The 20,158-nt window shown below is 39.0% G+C and overlaps 1 protein-coding gene across 2 annotated transcripts in view; it reads left to right on the plus strand.

Moving 5' to 3' along the window:
- The window catches only part of LOC131572700 (diacylglycerol kinase iota-like), a 100,318-nt gene that overhangs the window by 11,609 nt on the left and 68,551 nt on the right, over window positions 1-20,158 (plus strand). Inside the window, exons 6-14 of one of the 2 annotated variants that reach the window (XM_058825978.1) lie at window positions 2,162-2,275; window positions 2,805-2,942; window positions 4,090-4,168; window positions 8,023-8,078; window positions 8,944-9,006; window positions 9,236-9,309; window positions 10,648-10,759; window positions 13,671-13,870; window positions 17,303-17,365. In XM_058825978.1, the coding sequence (XP_058681961.1) occupies window positions 2,162-2,275; window positions 2,805-2,942; window positions 4,090-4,168; window positions 8,023-8,078; window positions 8,944-9,006; window positions 9,236-9,309; window positions 10,648-10,759; window positions 13,671-13,870; window positions 17,303-17,365 (899 nt within the window). The remainder of the gene's footprint in view (window positions 1-2,161; window positions 2,276-2,804; window positions 2,943-4,089; window positions 4,169-8,022; window positions 8,079-8,943; window positions 9,007-9,235; window positions 9,310-10,647; window positions 10,760-13,670; window positions 13,871-17,302; window positions 17,366-20,158) is intronic. The other variant, XM_058825979.1, reaches the window with a different exon arrangement.

The following is a 20,158-nucleotide window of genomic DNA, read 5'->3' on the forward strand; positions in this document are numbered from 1 at the left end:
CTACTGCATTACTAGTACATGGGAAAGTAAGACGTGACTGCTAGTGAATGATGAGCTTTTCTTAAGAAACATGAAAGACAGTCCTTTAGCAGGAGGAGGCATCAGCTGAAAAAAGTGTTTCCATCTGTTTTCTTTCCCATCTGAGGAAGAAGGAAAAAAATTAATCACGACGATACTAAAAGAGAAAAGAATATAACTACATTGAGTCGGACCATCCTGTTTCCCTTTGCTGAACTGTGCGAGCGAGAGGTGGCAGCACCTTCTCATTAGTATGAGCAGCACTCCACTATTACCTTTGCTGCTGCTCAGTTTGAAACAAATTAATATCCAGTTATTCCCAAAGCCATTACATCCAGAAATGAAAAATCTGGCTGAAATGGACTTAATGAATATGCAATGAGACCAGATGTTACCTCTCATTATTGAGGTGAATCAGAACTTCTTATAACTTTTCCATTGTCACTGCTTGCTGTTACTTCCTGGGGCAGAAGTGGAAAGCTTTGCTTTCAAAGCAGTCAGAAGCTTTCTGTTTACAGGGAAATGGTAGCCTGTGCCATTCTGGATTGTGCAACTAATGTACAAGGTTTAGGAGTGACCTCAAGTTAAATAGCAATGTTGTGCTTATAAATTAGTAATTTGAAGTTTCTGTTCATCAGCTAAAAGTATTTATAAAGTGGTGGATATTGTGATACCTGTAGCAGTGGATGCTGAAGTACAGATGTGTGGATTAAGTCAGTGGCAATGACAATGACCAACTTCTTTAAGAAATCCTGGCCCTACTGATGTTATCTTGACTTTTTATTCTGTCTCCTGTTATCAGTGAAGAAGTATAGATATTTTGAAAGAGAGAGGATTACTTACCTCTGAAAATCCCTTTAAAAGACCTCAATAATTTTGGTGACATCCAAGGTCATGAGAGCTGTAAGTACTTGAGATGGCTGTTGTCAGAGAATGAAATTAAATAGGGGATCACATCCCAGATGAATGCTTTAATAATTGGACAATTGGTTATGATAAATAGCTGTCTGATAAATGCCATTTGTGAAAAATTAAATTTATTTTTGAAGATACTTGGAGAAAGAAAAACCACAGAATAGTAAATAGTGTGGTGGTTTCCATATTTATCAGGCCATGCCTCTGCAGTCCTTCAAACTCCAGCTATTTTTCCTGATGGCCATGTTATGCTGGGTGCCTTTTGTGAAGCTCCAGTGCTATCCTGGTTTGGATTGAGAGTATATTTGAAACCACAGTAATATTAGTTGGGGCAAGACAAATTTAGTCCAGCTGTAGTCAGGATTTTGGTCTTCTGTCCTGTTTAAAAGCTCACATTTGCAGTAGAAACTGCATCTTTGAAAACTGGAAACAGGAAAAAAACTTCTGTTAATTTTTATTAATTCTTTATCTAAAAATTCAGCACAGGTTCTTCACTTTTTTTTTTTTTTTTTTTTTAAAGTGAGAAGTTGTTTAAGAAAGAATCCTTTGTTTCTGCACAAGAATTTCAGTCACCAAAAATTTGATAACATCTTTAGCAACAATTCTTTCTCCCCTTTGAAAATTACCATTTAATGAAAACAAAATAATTTACAGTAATTTGTTCCTTCTGGCTAGATTTCTATTTGTAAGCTTTATATAGTCCAGAAGAAAGATAGAAGAGATACTATCAGAAATAACTAATAGCTTAGGATACAAAACAGACAAATTCATTGTTCTAATCCAAAGCCTCCAACCCTGAGCCTTAGTCTGTTTTTTAGTCTAGTATTTTATTATTTTATTGGATATGTATGTGTAGATGTGTATGTGTATCTGTATACTGTATATCTATAGATATAATGCCTTGTACTGAGTGAAATAATTCAGCACTCAGGTCTCTGGGAAAGGGAGACTTGTGAGAAAGTTCATGCTTGGCAGGATAAGTTCTGAGACACCATGCTGTCTTAACGTGTCTCTCATTTTCTTTCATAGCTGTTTGTCAAAGGTTGAGTTTCTTTCAACATAATGGTAATTTAAAAAATAAAATTACCCTGAATTGTCCATATTATTCTTCATTCATTTTTAAATTTCTTTTACTTGATCTTCTCTGTGAAAAAGAATATGATATGATCAAAATATGTCTTTTTCCCTTTAATACTCCTGACAGTTCTCTTAATTTCCCTTTTTATAGGTGGGCTGGATCCTGTCCATCCTCGATGAGCTGCAACTCAGCCCCCCACCTCCTGTGGCTGTCCTTCCACTTGGCACGGGGAATGACCTTGCCCGCACCCTCAACTGGGGTGGGGTAAGGACTGGCTGGGGTACCCTTACATGGGGGTTCTCAGCTTGCTGCTCATGTTTAGTTGTGTGGGGTGGAGCTTCCTTTTGGCTAAAAGAGCAGGCAGGGCTGTGTCTAAAGTCTGCTTCACTCTGGCAGAACAGTTTGCTTCAATTTGCAGTCTGAGATTTTGAATTACTAATGATGTTGCAATAAAAGTATGCATAGATGTATATGGTATTTCAGGCCAAGTAACAAGAACAGTAAACAGGCTTCTAATTTAGGCATAATTTAAAGTTTCTCTTTGTTTATCCCTTACTACAGCACTGGATTTATTCCAGGAAAGGCAAATATACTTAGAATTCCTCTTCTTATGGCCTTACCTTGCCTGCCCTAGACTTGTGCACCTCAATAGTAGCTTGTTAAAATGCTTGATCAAATGTTTATCGAGGGTCTCAGGCATGTTGGGAAAGGAGGAAAGTCTGTCAGGTGATTGGTGAGTAACTTGATTTGTTTTCACCATCCATGGCTGATACTCTGGTCACTCTGCTGTCAGGGTTACACAGATGAGCCGGTGTCGAAGATCCTGTGCCATGTAGAAGATGGGACCATTGTCCAGCTGGACCGCTGGAATCTTCAGGTTGAGCGCAACCCTGATTTGCCTCAGGACGAGCTGGAGGATGGGGCACGTAAGGTTAGAGCCTGCTTTTTGCCATGGAAACTATAGAATGCTTATGAACCGCTTTGGGTTACAGTTTAAGCAGTGTGGGTGGGGAGTTCTGCAACTTTTTAATTTTCTATTTGCATCTCTCCCTTTGATTCTTTTCATGTTTCAGTGATTCTAGAGTTGTGTGAAAGGCATTTATTTGTTTGAAACATCCCTGGCATTGAACATTTATGTCAAAGATTCAATCCTGGAAAAAAATCTCTAGCATTTTATCAGAAAGGTCATGGTTGTTTTTCTCTAGTTGCAGGAAGAGAAACCCTGCCTCTGTTATCCATTCCCCAATTAGACAAATCTAAAAACAGAATGTAAAATTTTATTCTTTAGGATTTTTCTAATGGGTACCTGCTGTTTCTTGCTTTACAGGAAGGTATAGTGTACTTTTGTATTTAACTTCTTCATATGTGGATCTCCATGTAATCTCTACTAGTGTATCTTGGTAGTTGAAGAATGGGAAAATTTTTGTGAGGGAATCACATAGTAATGTATCATTTGGTATGGAGATGTCGAAAATACTACAAAATTTAAAACCCTCCCTGTTCTGTGAACCATTTTTCTCTTCTCAGTTATAATTTCCAGTTTATCTACTGGATGTTACAGTTGCCTCTCTACAGCCCTGCTGGATGTGTGAAACAATGAAGAGGCCAGATGTATGCTTGCCTGCCTCATGCATCCTCAATAGGATTAGGGCTTCTTCTCTGGGACTTGGATTGCTCCTGGTTATATATGAAGCGAGAAGAACACAGCTGGAGTTTCATTTGCCATGCTGAGCTCGAAGAGCCACCAAAATCTTTGAAAACCTGATACGTTAAGTGGCTCAGCCTTATGGGAAATCTAAATGACAACATAAGGAACCCTCTGATGTGTTAACAAAGACACATATACGATCATAAAGTGCTATAGGTCTATTTGTGTTCTTCAGGCTCTTGGATCTGATCATTTTCCACAAGCCATTACTAACCTTCAGGGCAACCTTTCGCTTACATTTCCCTGATATGTTCCATTTTGTTCTTAGTAGGCTTTCATGATGAGCCAAGTTTAAATAGTTAAACCCTGGCGTGTGGAGAAATGTTCAATTCATGTTGTTTTTATGTCTCTTTTTATTATCTAATTACAGCTTCCCCTCAATGTCTTCAATAATTACTTCAGTCTTGGATTTGATGCACATGTTACGCTGGAGTTCCATGAATCCAGAGGTAATAGGAACTTTTTATTTCCATAGCCTTGTGGATGGGCGGTTACTTTCTTAATTAGAAATAGAGTTGGATTTAACGTCTTGCTCTTATCATTCAGAAGTAAAGCTGGAACATAAAACCTTAAGATACATACAAAAAGAAAAAGTGATTGTATCATGAGTTTCCAAAGGACTTCATGATTAAGAAGTGAAAAAAATTACTAAGAAGACTGTAATGTACTTTAGAGGTTCCAAAGTATTAGATCTTGCAAAGGAGATGATAGGTGACTTGCAAAGGAGTCAGGTGTGAGTGTGGAAATGGAGGCAAGAGAGGAGCCATGAGACTGGAAGTGGCAGGAATATAACTGTGCTTTCAAGCTGAACAGCTGTTACCTATGGATCAGTATTCCATAATGTCCCTGGACTTGGTACAGACCCAGACTGTCTCTCTGCAAGTTAAGAGGTTTAATGTCAGGAATTTGAGCAGTTGTGGCACCTTGTCTTTCCCCTTGCCAGTGGCAGTTATGACACCCTGTACAGACTGACCTGTGACTTAAGGGCTGATATGGACAGCTTTGCACTGATATGAATGGCTCTATTTATATGGTTTAGGCAGGTGTGCTTGTAGAAACAAACCTTGTCCAAGTGTCTGCCTTTGGCTTTTGGGCATTCCATTGCACAGGTATTTTTTCTGAAGCACAGCCTTCCTTATATTCACTGTCATACTATTAAGGTGTCATTTCAAGATGAAAAGATAGCACTTTAATGCCAAGCTAAATAAAGAGCAGGATACATGATGGAATGAGCTAATGCATATTTTATGATGTTTAAGACTGCTTCAAGCTTTAGGAATAATAATGAGGGGCCACAAAAGGGCACAGGAATGAAATTATGACAGCTGTATGCATTTTTTTTATGAGTGCATATCACTCTGCATTGCTAATGTGACTGTGAATATACTGTATAGATTAAATGCATGGCTACTTTCTCATTTAATGGAGGCATTACTTAATAATGAAGTTATGGAGCCCTATAAAGAATGAATGTTATTCCAGACATGCCAGTGTTTTAAAAATTTACATGGGTGAAAAAGCACTTGGCAGAGCAAGCTGTGTGTCTGAGTATGCATGGCCAGGAGAGCTTCTTGCAGCACAAGTCTGCACTGCTGGTGTTATCCTTGTCTTCTCAAATGCTAAAATAGATGAAGTGGATTCTATGTATTTTACAGGAGGAAAGTTTATAGCCTTGGAGGTGTTGCTGATGTGTGGGTTGTATTCTTTTTCATGTGGAATTTTCCCGGGGAAGAAAAGGTTCCTGGGAGCACTTATTATAGTCTTTCAATACTTGAAGGGGATTTATAAGAAAAATAGGTTCTGTTTCAATAGGACAATGGATATTGGTTTTAAGCAAAATGAGTATAAATTTGGACTAGATATGAGGAAGAAGTCTTTAACTATGAGGATGGTAAAACACTGTCACAGGTTTCCCAGACAGGTGGTAGATGCCCCATCCCTGGAAATGTTCAAAATTGGGTTGAATGAAGCTCTGAGAAATCTGATCTAGGTGAAGATGTCCCTGCCTATTGCAAGGGGTTGGACTAGATGGGCCTTAAGGGCTCCTTCCAACCCAAAGTATCCCTGGCTCACTGAGTTAAGCAAAGCAGAGCAGATTATGATCTTATTTAGCACTTATGACAATCCAGAGAAATTCTTAGCAGCAGTAGCAAAATGTAAAGTACTTTCATAGCTATAGCATTTGTGCTCTTGAAGTAAGTGGCTGTATGCATTTGCTTATGTGGAACAATTTAATCACATGTAGTATTAAAACAAATGAATAACATGCCTGCAAACCAAAATAAGATAAATTGATATGTACTCTCAGCCTAGCAGGACACTTTATGCAGTAGAGATTGGTCAGCTGTTATATTTAGAATAAGCAGTGATTGCAGTGTCTCAGAGGAACCTACATATTAATGTGGCCTTTTCCATGGCAACCTCTACACTTTTCTTGTGACTAATCAGATTGAGACTTGAGGGTTGGATTCAAGGCTAATGCATTTAGCTCTGCTTCTTTAGGAAGTGTTTTGGGTAGTGGCTCTTTCCAGCTTCCTCCATTGGTATCCTTATGCTTTGGTAGAGCATGGAAGATGCAATTTACTTTATCCCTGCTGACGTGCTGTTTGGTCCCTCAGCTGTGCAGGACTGCTCATTTGCACAAAACCTGCCACTGCACACAGAGAGTTGAATACATTCTATTTTCTACTTTCTTGATGGTTTAGGAATGGTGAGGATGGAGTGAGCCTTGGATATGCACTCAATAATTTACTTCACAATCAAAGTTACACTCTAATCAACTTAAGGCTCTATATTAAATCACAGAGTCCTTCCTCCCTACCCGTGCTCATCTGTGTTGGCAGAAGTAGGACCAGTAGGTTGAGGGAGTATTTGTCATTAGATCCATGTAAGGCCCAGTGCTGTGGTGTCTGCTGTCTGAAACCATTGGGGATATTCACATGAGAGAATGCGCAGCACAGGCACCAAGCCTTCAGAAGCCTTCTGCTGCTTAGCATGGGGTGTTGAGACTCTTTGAAAAGAGCTGTGAGCTCAATATGTGAGATGAGATTGACTTATGAAATTAAATTAATTGTTTGAAGTAGAAGTGGCCCTGACTGAGCTTGAATCACCTGTGACACAGCAGCAGATACATTAACTGAGCCAACAAGCAGATCAGAAACCTTAAGCAGCTCATTCTTACAAAATGGAGCCTTATTTTGTGAGATGCAGTGACTTGCAAGAGAACTAGAAGTATTGTTTTAAGTGGTCATTTGAGAGGTAATTTGGATGTGTCCACACTAATGTGATGCTTTAGCCAGAAGGACTGCCTTGGTAGTTTGATGTTTTCACTAGAGCATCAATGAACCAGCGTGAGTAGTTGGCACTGAGTGGAGGGTCAGAAGGGCTGCTTCCTGAATCTCTAGATGCCACAAAAGGAAAGCAGTTTCCAAGAAGGCTCAAGAATGAGCTGTATTCTGGGAAATGTGCCTTATATTGGGAGATAAAGGGAACTCCATTTAGCTTATTGGAAAGAAGGTTCAGAGGCTATTTAATCACTGCCTATATGTATTTACTCAAGGAGAAGATATCTGATAGTTGAAGGCTCTTTAATCTGACAGAGAAGCATAACAAGATTTAGCAGCTGGCTGTTGAAGACTGAAAATTTCAAGATTGGAAATGGCCACATTTACATTAACCGTGAGAATAATTAACCGTTTGATGTACATTAGTACTAGACTTAAAATTCTCCATTGCTTGGAGTCTAATCAAAATTAAATGACTTTCTAAATAGGTTTTAGAGTAACTAATTTTTTTTTTCCTGCAGAGATCTTTGGGTAGAAATGTCTATTCCTTAGTAACTCTTTAACACATCAGAATTTAGGGGCTGTTTAGTCTTATAATTTGTTAATGCTTTACTCCTGGTTCAAAGCATGGGTTATTGTTTCATAAATTTCTAATAATTCTTATAGATTTGTTCTCCATTGTTAGAAACAGAAGTCTTACAAATTCTATTGAGGGATCATAAGATGAATAATCTGAGAAGTGTTAAATTAACTGATTGAATTCTTGTTACCTCTTTGCTCCTGTTGCCCTCTATTTCCACTCTTTATGAGAAAAGGGAAGGATTCAATATGAATGTTTGAAATCTGATAGCAGAGAAAGGCACAGATGGGGGACTCACACATGGAAAACATATTTATGTTAATATTTTCGATGAGTGATACACTGAAAGCACTGTAGTGCTGGCAGGGAATGTGAAGGTATAATGAAGTCTACTTGTTTAATTAGAGTGTTCATACTTTTATTTTTCATCCTTTCACAGAAGCAAATCCAGAGAAATTCAACAGCCGATTTAGAAATAAAATGTTTTATGCAGGGGTAAGTACAGATTTGTCTTACAGAATGATGTTAACTTAGTTGCTTGAATGTCTTCTTAATTACCTTCCTCCTCACTTTCTCACATCAGGAGCTTATGCCAGTTCATTTTGCCTGTTCCAACTTCAAGTGCACACATGCTGTTTCTGGCAGTGCCACACACAGGTGTCTGTAGAAAAGAGCCTGTGGTACTGTTATTATACAGAGCTGGCAGGTGAGAAAAGTACACACCTTTGACACAGTCCTGGTCATATCTTGGTCCCTCTGCTTCTGGCTCATAAGCTTCTCAAGGCACTGCTCCGCTTCTCTCAGGGTTTAGGATCTGCATTGACACTGACTTTCCTAGAAGAATTCCCAAAGTTTTGGCCTGTATCTTTGTAGCTTTGAGGAACAGTCTCGGATGTAGGATCATAGAGAGTGCAGGAGTGATACTTGGAGTGATTAATGATGGGTGAATATACACATTTAAATATCCACTTGTGCATTCAGGAGGCAAATGAACAACACTTTATTCTAAAGCCATTAAGAGCAAACATCAGTTTGATAATAAATGACATATAATGTATTTCTGGATGGTGACACCCACTGTACCCATGTGCCTTGAAAATGGAAACAAATACGTGAGCAAGACTTTGTGCTTCATGGTCCAGGATACCATTGCACTTGGGTGTCCAAGGACTTTTTTTTCAGTTAAGCTCCAAAAAGAAGAAATATCACAATTTAAAACAATGAAATCAAGTCACATTTTCTGGGAGAGTAAGTTTGACCAAAGGATGTCATTTTGGTAATTAGCCCTGTGGAGGGATAAGAACTTGGGAGAAAAAAAGAGAGGAAGTGTTGCTAATTCCTGCACTTATTTCTGTTGCAGGCAGCCTTTACAGACTTTCTGCAAAGAAGCTCAAGAGATTTATCCAAGCATGTTAAAGTTGTGGTAAGTATAAGAAATTGTGTCGTAGTATTGTGGGAAGGGGGTGGAGGTGGAGGTTTGGAGAGAGAGTGAGGTGAGAGTTTAATGGCTCTGTTACTTTTCAGTTTTGAGCATGACATTGGCAACACATTCCAAGGAAAGTCTTGGGAAAGTTGCTACAAAGCAGCAACACTTCTCTTGTCTGTGGCTCCATTCAGCAATTTCTCTGTGCTCTGTCACTTTGGCTTTGTAGTGTGATGGTACAGACCTGACTCCAAAGATCCAGGAGCTGAAGTTCCAGTGTATAGTGTTTTTAAACATACCCAGGTAAGCTCAAGACAGACTTTTGACGTTATACAAGAAAAATAACAATAGATTTCAAAAGGCACCCACTAGTTGTCCTAGGCTGGGTGAATGTGCAGGAAGCATTTTGGTTCTGGGCTACCTTGTTGAGAGCTGGCTGCTTATAATGCTGTTAATGATTTATGCAGAATGGCGTCAGAGTTTAGGGTGCAGCAAAACTGGTCTTTAAAAAGTTGAATATCCTAAGACAGTAGAAATGCTTAACAAACAAACTTTGAAAAGCTGTACATCTAACCTGCAAACAAGTTAGTAAGAGACAGCTACATGGTCTTTTGCTTAATTAGAATCAAAGTGTGAAAAAGAGGAAAGGGGCAGGAGGGGACAGAAATGGAGAGAGGGGAAGGATAAATATTTTACCAGTAGAGGAATATGAGACTGCTGAAAGAAGTCATAGTTTTTAACATGTTACAAGGTGTCCTTAATAAAAATATAAAAACATATAATAAAAATACAACTGAATTATCAAAAGATGTTAATCTCTGGCTCTCTAGGACAGTAGTCTCCAAACTTAATTTGATTGTACATTTCTGTCAGTAAAAAGCTTTTAAACACCACCCCAATATATTTATAAATCATATACATGTACCTCTATACTATTACAAGCAATACAAAGCATACACAAATATGAATTAAGAACAAATGTCATAAAGATGAGACAAACACTTATTTTATGTTTGCTTTCTTATTGAAGGTAAAAATAATTTTTTTCTTCATGCACTCTAATTGTCTTCTCAGTTGTGGATTTTTCTTGCATGCCCCACTTTGGAGACTATTGCTTTAGACAACCTCCTACTTTGCTCCACAGGCAGTCCCAAACACTTCATCTTTTGAGTTAAGCTTCTACTTGGTGTCACCTCTCCAAAGTTCCCACCTCTATCACTTTTAGATCACTTTCACTTCTATTCTTTGATGGTGGAAAAGAGAGATGCCACAGCTGTATCTGCTCTTGCTTCTTATGTCTTCCAGCCTCCTCAAACTATGCTGCATTTTGCATTCCTTGTGCTGTTAGAAATGCTGAGCTAGCAGGGAAAGAGGAAAGAGGGCCAAAACAGCTTTATGGCACAACAGCTCACCAGCAGGAATCAAAGCAAATAGGGAGGAAAGAGCACTGCTGCTCTATGACCTATTTCCTAGTGTTTCCCCATTTTCCTCTCAGAGAGGAACCTGATAAAGTTTATGGTGAATGTATCTGAGAGTGTTGTATCAGCTTGGGAACAAAAAGAGCAGGCAAAAAGGCTACTAGTCAGGACCCATCAGGGCAAGCTGCTTTCTCCAGCTTGCTCTCCAAACCTCTCTCTGTAGGTACTGTGCTGGCACAATGCCCTGGGGGAACCCTGGTGATCACAGAGACTTTGAGCCCCAGCGTCATGACGATGGCTACATTGAAGTCATTGGGTTCACCATGGCCTCGCTGGTGAGTACATGGGGGTGCTGCCAGGCCGGGTGAACTCCATGGGCAGCACTGCAGACTGCAAAATATTCCCTGTTACTGAAGAGCAAATGCGCTTCCCCATAGTCAGATAAGGCCAAAGCATGCTCTGCTGTTAAATGGCAGGGTCCAATTGTTATTTTAAGAGAAATGCTATTTAATGTTATTTAATAATAAAAAGTATTGCTTGCAAAATATGGCTGATTTGCATGTGCAGTGTTCTCAAGTCAAATGGAAAGATTATTACAGTATGAACAGTATGATAAGAGCATGAATTCATGATTTTGCTGTGGGCATGCTCTATGATCAAATAAACACATGCTTTTCTTTTTAACTCTTGTATATTTCAATCTATGGCATTAAAGTCTATTTTTAGGTATAGCTGGTATATAAATATGAAATATTATATGAAGTTTTATGCACATACAGGTTCCATATGCTCACCAAAAATCTTGAGGAACTTTAGAAATGGCCGTGGAAAACTTTATTAGTATTCTTTTCCTGAGTTATATCTCTCATCTTTATTCTGCTAGGAAAAGGAAATTCAGCCAATGATTTTAATTTGTCAGTGCACTTTCTTTCAATGCTGTTCTTAAAGTGAACTAAAACTGAGCTACTATAAAAGCAATTTCTCTGTAAATACCTGTTTGTGTCCTGCTGTGACAGTGGTCAAACACTGTGACAGCGTCTTCAGGGGGTGGTTAAATGAAGCCAGAGCTGACAATTATCCCCATGCTACCTAAGGCACTGTGGCTTGGACTTAGTGTGGCCAGCAAAAGGCCCATAACTGGACTTCCTGGCAAGTTTTTATAGCTCACACATAGTTCCATACCCACAGGCCTTTGTCATTGCTGTCTCATGTAAGCTAGTTTAAAACATAGATAAGCCTGTTTTAGCTAAACTCTCTTGTTGTGTGACCTGCCCTCAGTCCGTATCACTTTCATTAAATGCCCACGATAATGGGTATTTGTTTCCTCAAAGAGAAACTCAAGCAAGTCTAATCTTCAAAGAAAGCAAAAGGCAGTCTTGGTCAATCTCTCCTTTAAAAGTTTGTCTGTGTTAAGGATACTTTCCTGGCATTTTTTCTTTTTAATTTATTTTATTTTTTTTCTGATGGGCCTAGTCCATTTCACAGAATGATTGGGTTGGAAGAAACATTCAGATCATCAAGACCAACCTAGCCCTAACACCTCAACTAAACCATGGCACTGAGTGCCACATCCAGTCTTTTTTTAAACACATCCAGTGATGGTGACTCCATCACCTCCCCAGGCAGACTGTTCCTGGACTTTATCACCCTTTCTGTAAAAAAAAAATAAATCCTAATATCCAAACTATATTTCCCTTGGTGCACCTTGAGACTGTGTCCTCTTGTTCTATCAGTTGCTGCCTGGAGAAAGAGACTGACCCCACCTGACTACAGCCACCTCTCAGGAGGTTGTAGAGAGTGATAAGGTCACCTCTGAGTCTCCTTTTCTCCAGGCTGAACAACCCCAGCTCCCTCAGCCGTTCCTCACAGGGCTCGTGTCCCGAGCCTCTCACCAGCCTCGTTGCCTCCTCTGGACGCGCTCAAGCGTTTCAGCGTCCTTCCCAAACTGAGGGGCCAGAACTGGACACAGTATTAGCCTAGTAGATGTGGTGGAATTGGAATAAATGTGAAGAGTTTAGGGCATGTTTTTGAAAATGCTGTCAAAATTCTCTTTAACATGTAGAAACTGACAGTTTCCAGTCAGAAGAGGTTTTTTTTTTTTTTGTGTTTGCCACAAACACAGTTCTAGTCAATAGAAGTGTCTAGACAGATCTCAAAAGCTGCCAACAATTTCACTTGGGGTTGAATTTAAGTAGGGCCTTTGAGCTGCAGTTTCTCCTTAAAGAAAGTCTAGTTGACAACTGAGGGTCTACAGGTGTACTTTGGTTGTGATGCTGAAGAATGATTGTAACCCTAGACTGTATTGATAAAATCCTAACTTGCCTTGTATGTCTCTCAGATGTGCTTGTTGTACCTAAGTGGGTCTGCGAAACCAAGGAAAAGAACTTTATAAAAAGCATTACAATATTACTGATCATATTGTCAATTGATCTATAATTTTAAGTGCACAGGCCTTGACTTGTGTTTAGGCTATTCTCTGTAAGCATTGCAGTAATATGAGAATTTTTTTCTGCATCTGAGAGATGAGAGTTAATTGTCACATAATAGTAATATTCATTAAAAAAAACTACATTTCTGCCCAAACATGTCTGTCTAGAAACTGAAGGATCTGCTCATTGTCTTTCTTGCTTAATTTCTTTGAAATGAATTCTTAAACATGCTTTTTAATTGTTTTAACAAGGTTCTTCTGCTTGCTCTTTTCAGCCTGTCTAATGTTGAGGTTGACTTGATGTGTAAGCTTTCATAATAAAAAATTTAAATTTATCTAATTTACATTAAGGACTATTCTGTTCAGGAAGGGGAAATAATTTTTCTGCCTCGCAGATGTATCTAATTAAGGATGTTGTTTTAAAGAGCAAATAATTATTAGCATTCCTGTTATTGTAAAAACAAACCAACCAAAACAAATTGAAAACTGTAAGAATGAACACAGTTATTAATCTGTGTATGCACATGTGTGTATATATAGATGATGAATCCTCTAATGCATGTGGCTAGATATCTGCTTGTTGCTCACCACTCCTCTTTAGGAAATTTTAAGTATTGCTTTGCAGTTTTGAGGTGAAAACACTTTCATTGTGCTCTTTTAGAATAGCTTAGGTGTGGATCACTGTGTAATGGATGCTGTCAGCAAAGCGGCATTTTGGATTTGTTAATTGCCTCAGCTATCTCTGTTCTGAGGTATCTTTTCTTTTCCCTGCTTGGTGTGGTGTTTGTTTGTGGTTTTGGTTTGTTTGTTTTTTGCAGGCTGCTCTCCAGGTGGGTGGTCACGGAGAGAGGTTGCACCAGTGCCGGGAGGTGACGCTTTTGACGTACAAGTCTATCCCCATGCAAGTGGATGGCGAACCCTGTCGGTTGGCTCCCTCCCTCATCCGGATCTCCTTAAGGAACCAAGCCAACATGGTGCAGAAAAGCAAGAGGAGAACGTCTATGCCTTTGCTGAATGAGTGAGTTGCATATGTGCATGTCCTAACTGCGGGAGGCCCGTGTGGGGCAGCATATTCCGTCATGGATTTTGCATGTACTGGACTTGCAGTGCGTTTGAAAAATAAATTTTAAAAAAATCACATATTCTGAAGTCCCTTTTCACTCTTTTGTAAATACTTATCTGACTTTCTTTTACTCTTCATCATCTGAGTTACTCCTGTCTTGCTTTCAGACTGGTGTTGTATCTTTCTGTTATGTATTTCTTTCTTTAGAGAGGTTTCTGCAGGCTTGGCAGTGTGCCCCTGGCTTCTGATGGTTCTGCATATGTATGCCATTTGCCCTTGAAGTTTTTTTGATTTAGTTTCTCAGCTTTATTGATCTGCTTTTTAAGCTGCATTGAAGACCCCGTAAGAAATTGCCACAATCAAGATCTAATCAGGACATATTTCAGTCTCTGTTGTGAGCACATGCTGCCTGGCAGAGTTTATGGAGAAAGATTTAAATGTCCTGAAAGAACTGCTTGTACTTTGTAGGAAATCCTTCTCCAGTATAGAAACTCAAATGAGAAATGACTATTGTAAATATCACTAGAGAAAAGCTAAGAAGACTAGAAACTAGTAGATTGTGAAGAGGAATACACAGGACTAACATTCCTTTTCATGATTAAACTTTCTTTACAAGCTGTAATATATAATGTAATATAATACTGTAGATATATGTTAATGAAAAGAAACCTAAATAGTCAAATTTTGACCTATGGAAATGACCATCCAATAGAATAATGTAGATTATTTTTTAGAGGGTATTTTTGTAATCCTTGTATAGGTCTTTATTGCTGCTAAAATGAGTGATACAAGGGACTTGGCTGGTTTTCATCAAGTATTCTAAACGTGAAGCAAAACAGTCTGTCCCTTATCCATACATACTGAACTAATGGCCTAAATATATTAAGGATCCACATTTAATTCAAACACTCATGCACTGAGGCTTTGATATTTCACGGGAAATGGGTGGGGAATTTTGCTGTTGTAATTGTAATGGTGAGGCAGGTTCTGTAAAGAGATGTAATACCTTTCAATAGACTAAATCATGTAATGGGAAAAAAAGGACAAGGTGTTAGGCACACCTTTTCTCTCCAGCTGTCTTAAAAGTTGTGTTCCTTACAGCTGTATATCTAGAGAAAAATACTCCTTTGCTTTAAACTTTGACTCCAGCCCTTAAGAGTTTTTTGTCATCCCCTGGCTGTCAATCTGTTAGTGTAATCAAAGCCACCCTGGTTACTTTCAACATGTTCCTGTTCAATTTAGCTCTCTGTTCTCTTACTGTGACTAATGCCTTAAGTTGCAGTAGAAGCCTGTTTCTCTAATGTGCAATTTCTATTTTCCTGGAGAATACATAAGGTGTACTCATCTTTCTTGAGCAGAGAATAGTAGATTCTTACCTATGGACAGCAAAGCCCAATTTCACCCAACCACAACTCGTCATTCCTCAATCATTAGTGAAAGCTAGAATAAAACAAAGAGCAATACTGGGACATCTTTTTCTACTCTGAAGGAGGCTAATGCAAATTTTAAAAGAGGATTCATGGTATTTCAAACCAATAATTAGCATGGTTAGGTTTGGATTTTTAGATTTGAATTTAAACTGTGGTAGGGAAATACAGATAGTATATGCCAGTTGTCAAGGGGATATTCTTCATGGTTTAGCTTGATTTAAATGTGCCATGGTACACTAAATTGCTGTCAGAGTCCTTTGATTTGGCTGAGGTATTTTTCTGCAGATCTGTGTCTTGGAAAAATGCAAATGATCTGTCAGGAACTGTAGTCACAGCTTCACATATCAGAAACTGTGTGTGTATATATTTACATCTACTTCTATATATATATCTGTGTATGTACTTCACTCTGAGGTGTTGAAAAGGAAGGAGAGAGGGCTTGAATCTTCTAATGTGATAAGTAAATGACTTGTTAAAGGTTAAAATCTAGGAAGCATATTAGTGTTGTAAGAAGTTCGTTCAATATGATGCTGATTGGTAGTATTGCACAAGTGAAGGAATTTGTAATTAAATATGCTTATTTATTTTTCTTAACCTGATCTCTAGGATATAACTCCTTGCTCTGTTGGAATCTCCCAGAAAGCCTTGTATTAGATTGAACATGATAGATTAAGAGTTTTTTTTATGACTATCATTTGAATGTTAGATGTGTGAAATAAGTCAGTGGGTCTGGAGCTATCCTTAATTACTAGACAGCCCTTCTTGAGCTCCTTGCCAGGAAAGCAATTAGAAAATTATCTTGATCACAGAAATGCAGAGTTGTTATATTGTCAGCTTTGATATTATTGCCAGATAAGAAGTGGGACTGAGTAGAAAAAGACTTAATTGAAGAAGCTTTACACTGTTTCTGTATTTTTTTTTTTTGTCCCAATCCTCTGTGGGTGTTTTTTTTTGTTCTCCTTTAAACACTTGTTGGCTAAGTTCTCATTCCTGTTCTCCACTATTGATCACCATAGCATGTGAAAGAGACAACACATAGCTTGGTTTTCTGTGACCAAGCCAAGAATGTGGCTGTGAGCTATACCAAACATTATGGGGAATAAGAAGACAAACTGTGGTTTAGCTTTTCCAGGAATAATTTTCTGATTAGAAACTCCTGCATAGTATACTCCCCAGTAAGTTTCAGTTAATGAACACTTTCTGAATTGCAAAACATATTTTGCTCTCACTGACTTTTAGTTTGGGTTGAGGAAGAGCATCCTGTGTAATGGAAGAGAAAGAAGAGGGAAGAGCTTTTAGATAAAACGTATTTGATACATTCAAGAAATAGAAAGGGGGAATTTGAATATAAACACTTAATATAAAGCAGGCAAATTAATATTGTGAGTCACTACATATAAAATACAAGTTTTCCTAAGGTATGAGAAAGAGGAATGGAAACAGCAACTTGTCATTGTGGATACAAAATCTTCAGTAAGGGTATTTTTTTCTTAAACAGTAATTAGAGATGGTCAGCCCTTGGAGACAATTCCATCCGTCTGGATCTCAGCTTCAATGTTTGCATTTCTGGACCTGCTTCCAAGTCTGTTGCTTTGAAATTTTTCAATGCCAGTGGAAGAAATTCTGGGGTCCCTTGTCTTCCTTGTACACTTATGTGCCAGCTTGTCACTGGTCCTCACTTGTGTCGTTAGAAAGCTCCTGTGTGGCACATAGCAGTGATTTTCTCCATTTGCATGTCTTCAGTTGCTCTTGGCTTCCTGGTGTGAACTCAGAGCTCTGCATGTCCCTTCATTCGACTTTTATGTGACACATTCCTTTTGTTTCTGTTTAAATGTTGTGTGTCTTTCTCTTTCTTTCTTCTCTTCCACTCTTTCTCTCTCTCTCTCACCTTTTTTCCTTGTCTGTCCTCACCATGTGCCGTTTTTCTCCTGGCCACTCATTTCCTGCTGCCTTATAGTATCCATAAAGTGCAGTCTGCTGACCTGAGGAGAGTCTCGGCTCCCCCTGATTCCTTCACTGTGTGAGTATCTGGCTTTTTTCTATTCTATAAATTCCACAGCCTGTTGTTATTACCCTGTATCATTCAGCCGAGAGATGGGGCAGTAAAATCCAGTGACAAATGGGAAGATCAGATGACAGCATGACTGATGGGCACAGGATCTTGCCAGGAAGGGCACACTTCCACAGTAACCAAGTAAGGTGAGCAGGTGTGGTGATGGTGACCAGGTTCAGCCATGAGCCAGCTCCCCAGACATCCATAGCAACAGGCACATCTGAAGTTTAATGCCAGGCACCATTCCTCAAAAGTATTGAGATCTTTTCAATACAACAAAGGAGGTTTCCTTTGAACATGAGGAAAAACGCATTTTATCATAAAATTGACAGAGCATTGGCACAGATTGCCAAAAGGCAAGGCTGTGGAATCTTCATCTTTAGTCATGATCAGACCCTGCGTGGACATGGTCCTGGACAGTCTGCTCTAGCCTGCTTGAGCAGGGGTTTGCAGCAGATGACCTCTAGAGGTTTCTTCCAGCTTCAACCATTCTGTCATTCTCTGAGATTTCAGAAGGCTGCAAGTACTTCATTGTTATTTTGCAAACAAGGAAAGACTTCCAGTTTGGTGTGTCTTTTCTCTGGGTCCAGTTTGCTGCATTCTGCTGAGAAGCATAATGAAACCAATTTGTCTCACCAAGTCAGCATCTAAATCAACCTCTAGAAAAAAGTTGAGGTAACCTTTATTTCTTAAACAGAGCATTGAGCTGTGTGTCTAGGAGAATGAATACTATTTCCAGGCTCAGGGATACCCCTTGGAAAATGACCTCCAAGTTTTGATGTAGTTCATTTTAATGTCCCATTTTATATCAGCTGTCAGAATAAAGCAGGGAGAGAAAGATTTGCAAGCCCCAAACTAATTTGAAAGTCAAAGATGTTCTGTATCTTAAAATCTGTAAAAATAGATTAAACATGCTGCTGCACTGGGGCTGCCAATTAATCTGTCTGGAAAATTAAAGTAAGAACCCATGAGGTAACAGGGAAATTTGATTTGGATTATGATGGCTTTGAGATTCAAATATTCCTTTGTTTTTTTTGTTGAACAACATGGAATGAGTTCCAGTTACTACTGAACAGCAGGGCAGATCCTACTGAGACCTGGTGATGTATACAGCCTGTCTTAGATAAATGTCAGGATTTCTGTTTCAGGAGATGCATGGGAATTTGGGGCAGCCAATTTATTAGGCTCATATGGTGTATTTTTGCAGAGACAGTAGAACTGTAGTGTGATGCATTGCAAATGCTCATACAAGGTATGCAGGTAAACACAAGTGCTGTATTTTTGAGGGTCTTTTAGAAGGAAGGTAAAAACTTCCATTTTCCTGCTGGATGTTCGGAGCTGAGAAGATAAACATTGTCTTGTTTGGTTGATGCAAAGGAATGCTGAAAAAATTACCATTAAAAATTAAATATCTACTTGTGTAGTTCTTACAGTCCTTCTGCAAGTGGAATAAACACTATAGGTAGGCTGTAATTGTTTTTTAAACTACAAAATCTGCATAAATAAAAATAGTAATAATAAAATCTGCATAAATGAAAATACAAATATCACAAATATCTAGTAATATTGTAAATACTATTCATTTATGGAGTTTATGTGGTAATGATTGCAGCAGAGTATGTGTATAAAACCTGTGTGAATAACAAAAGGGTAATAGAAAATAATGGTTTTGCTTTTAGAGATCCAAATTCCAAACAGAATCAACTTTCTTAGGCTGAATACGGTTACTGTCTATAAGAGGAGAGTTTAATAAGGAACAGTAGGAGGCAAGGTGTAACGGAGAAAGTGGTAGAAAGTGAGCTATTCTTCAAATGCATCTTCTCCTTTTTTTCTGAAGATTTATAGGGCATTGAGTCTCACACAGTTTCTTCATCAATTTTTCCTGTGTAACATGTGGGTTTCTGAACATGGGTTTCGTCCCATGTTCTCTGGCAGCCCAGAGGGCCAGCCATATCTTGGGCTGCATCCAAAGCAGCGTGGCCAGCATGTCAACGGAGGTGATTCTGCCCCTCTGTTCTGCTCTTGGGAGACCTCACCTGCAGTGCTGCACCCAGCTTCAGAGTCCCCACCACGGGAAGGATGCTGACCTTTGGAGTGAGCTCAGTGGAAGGACCCCAAGGCGATTACAAGGATTGTACACCTCTCCTATGAGGAAAGGCTGAAAGAGTTGGGATTGCTCAACCTGGAGAAGAGAAGGCATTGGGGTAACTTAATTGTGGCCTTCCAGTACCTGAAGGGAGCCTACAAGAAATATGGAGAGGGGGACCATTTACAAGCACATGTAATAACAAGTGGAATCATTTCAACCTGAAAAAATGTAGGTTTGGATTAGATATTATGAAGATATTCTTTATGGTGAGGTACTGGAACAGGTTGCCCAGAGAGGTTGTGGTGCCCCATCCCTGGAGGTGTTCAAGACCAAGTTGGATGGGGTTTTGAACAACCTGGTCTTGTGAAAGGTATCTCTGCCCATGGCAGGGGAGCTGGAAATAAGTGATCTTTGAGGTCTCTTCCAACCCAAAAAATTCTATAATTCTGTTTAAAGGGATTATTACTTATGGAGAACCCACTGTACTTAGAAGGGCAAAGTGTGAGAGATCCACAGCTAGCATTCAGGAGAAGAAAAGCAAGTACCAGGATTCTACTGGGAACTTCAGTATGTGTCTGTACTTTAAGTACCTGTGTGAGTCTAGCCTCTACAAAGCAAAGTGTATTTGCTGAAGCAATTGTGAGATAATGAAGTGCCAAAGAATTTAGTTG

The sequence above is a fragment of the Poecile atricapillus genome, chromosome Z, assembly GCF_030490865.1.
Source record: "Poecile atricapillus isolate bPoeAtr1 chromosome Z, bPoeAtr1.hap1, whole genome shotgun sequence".
NCBI lineage: Eukaryota > Metazoa > Chordata > Aves > Passeriformes > Paridae > Poecile > Poecile atricapillus.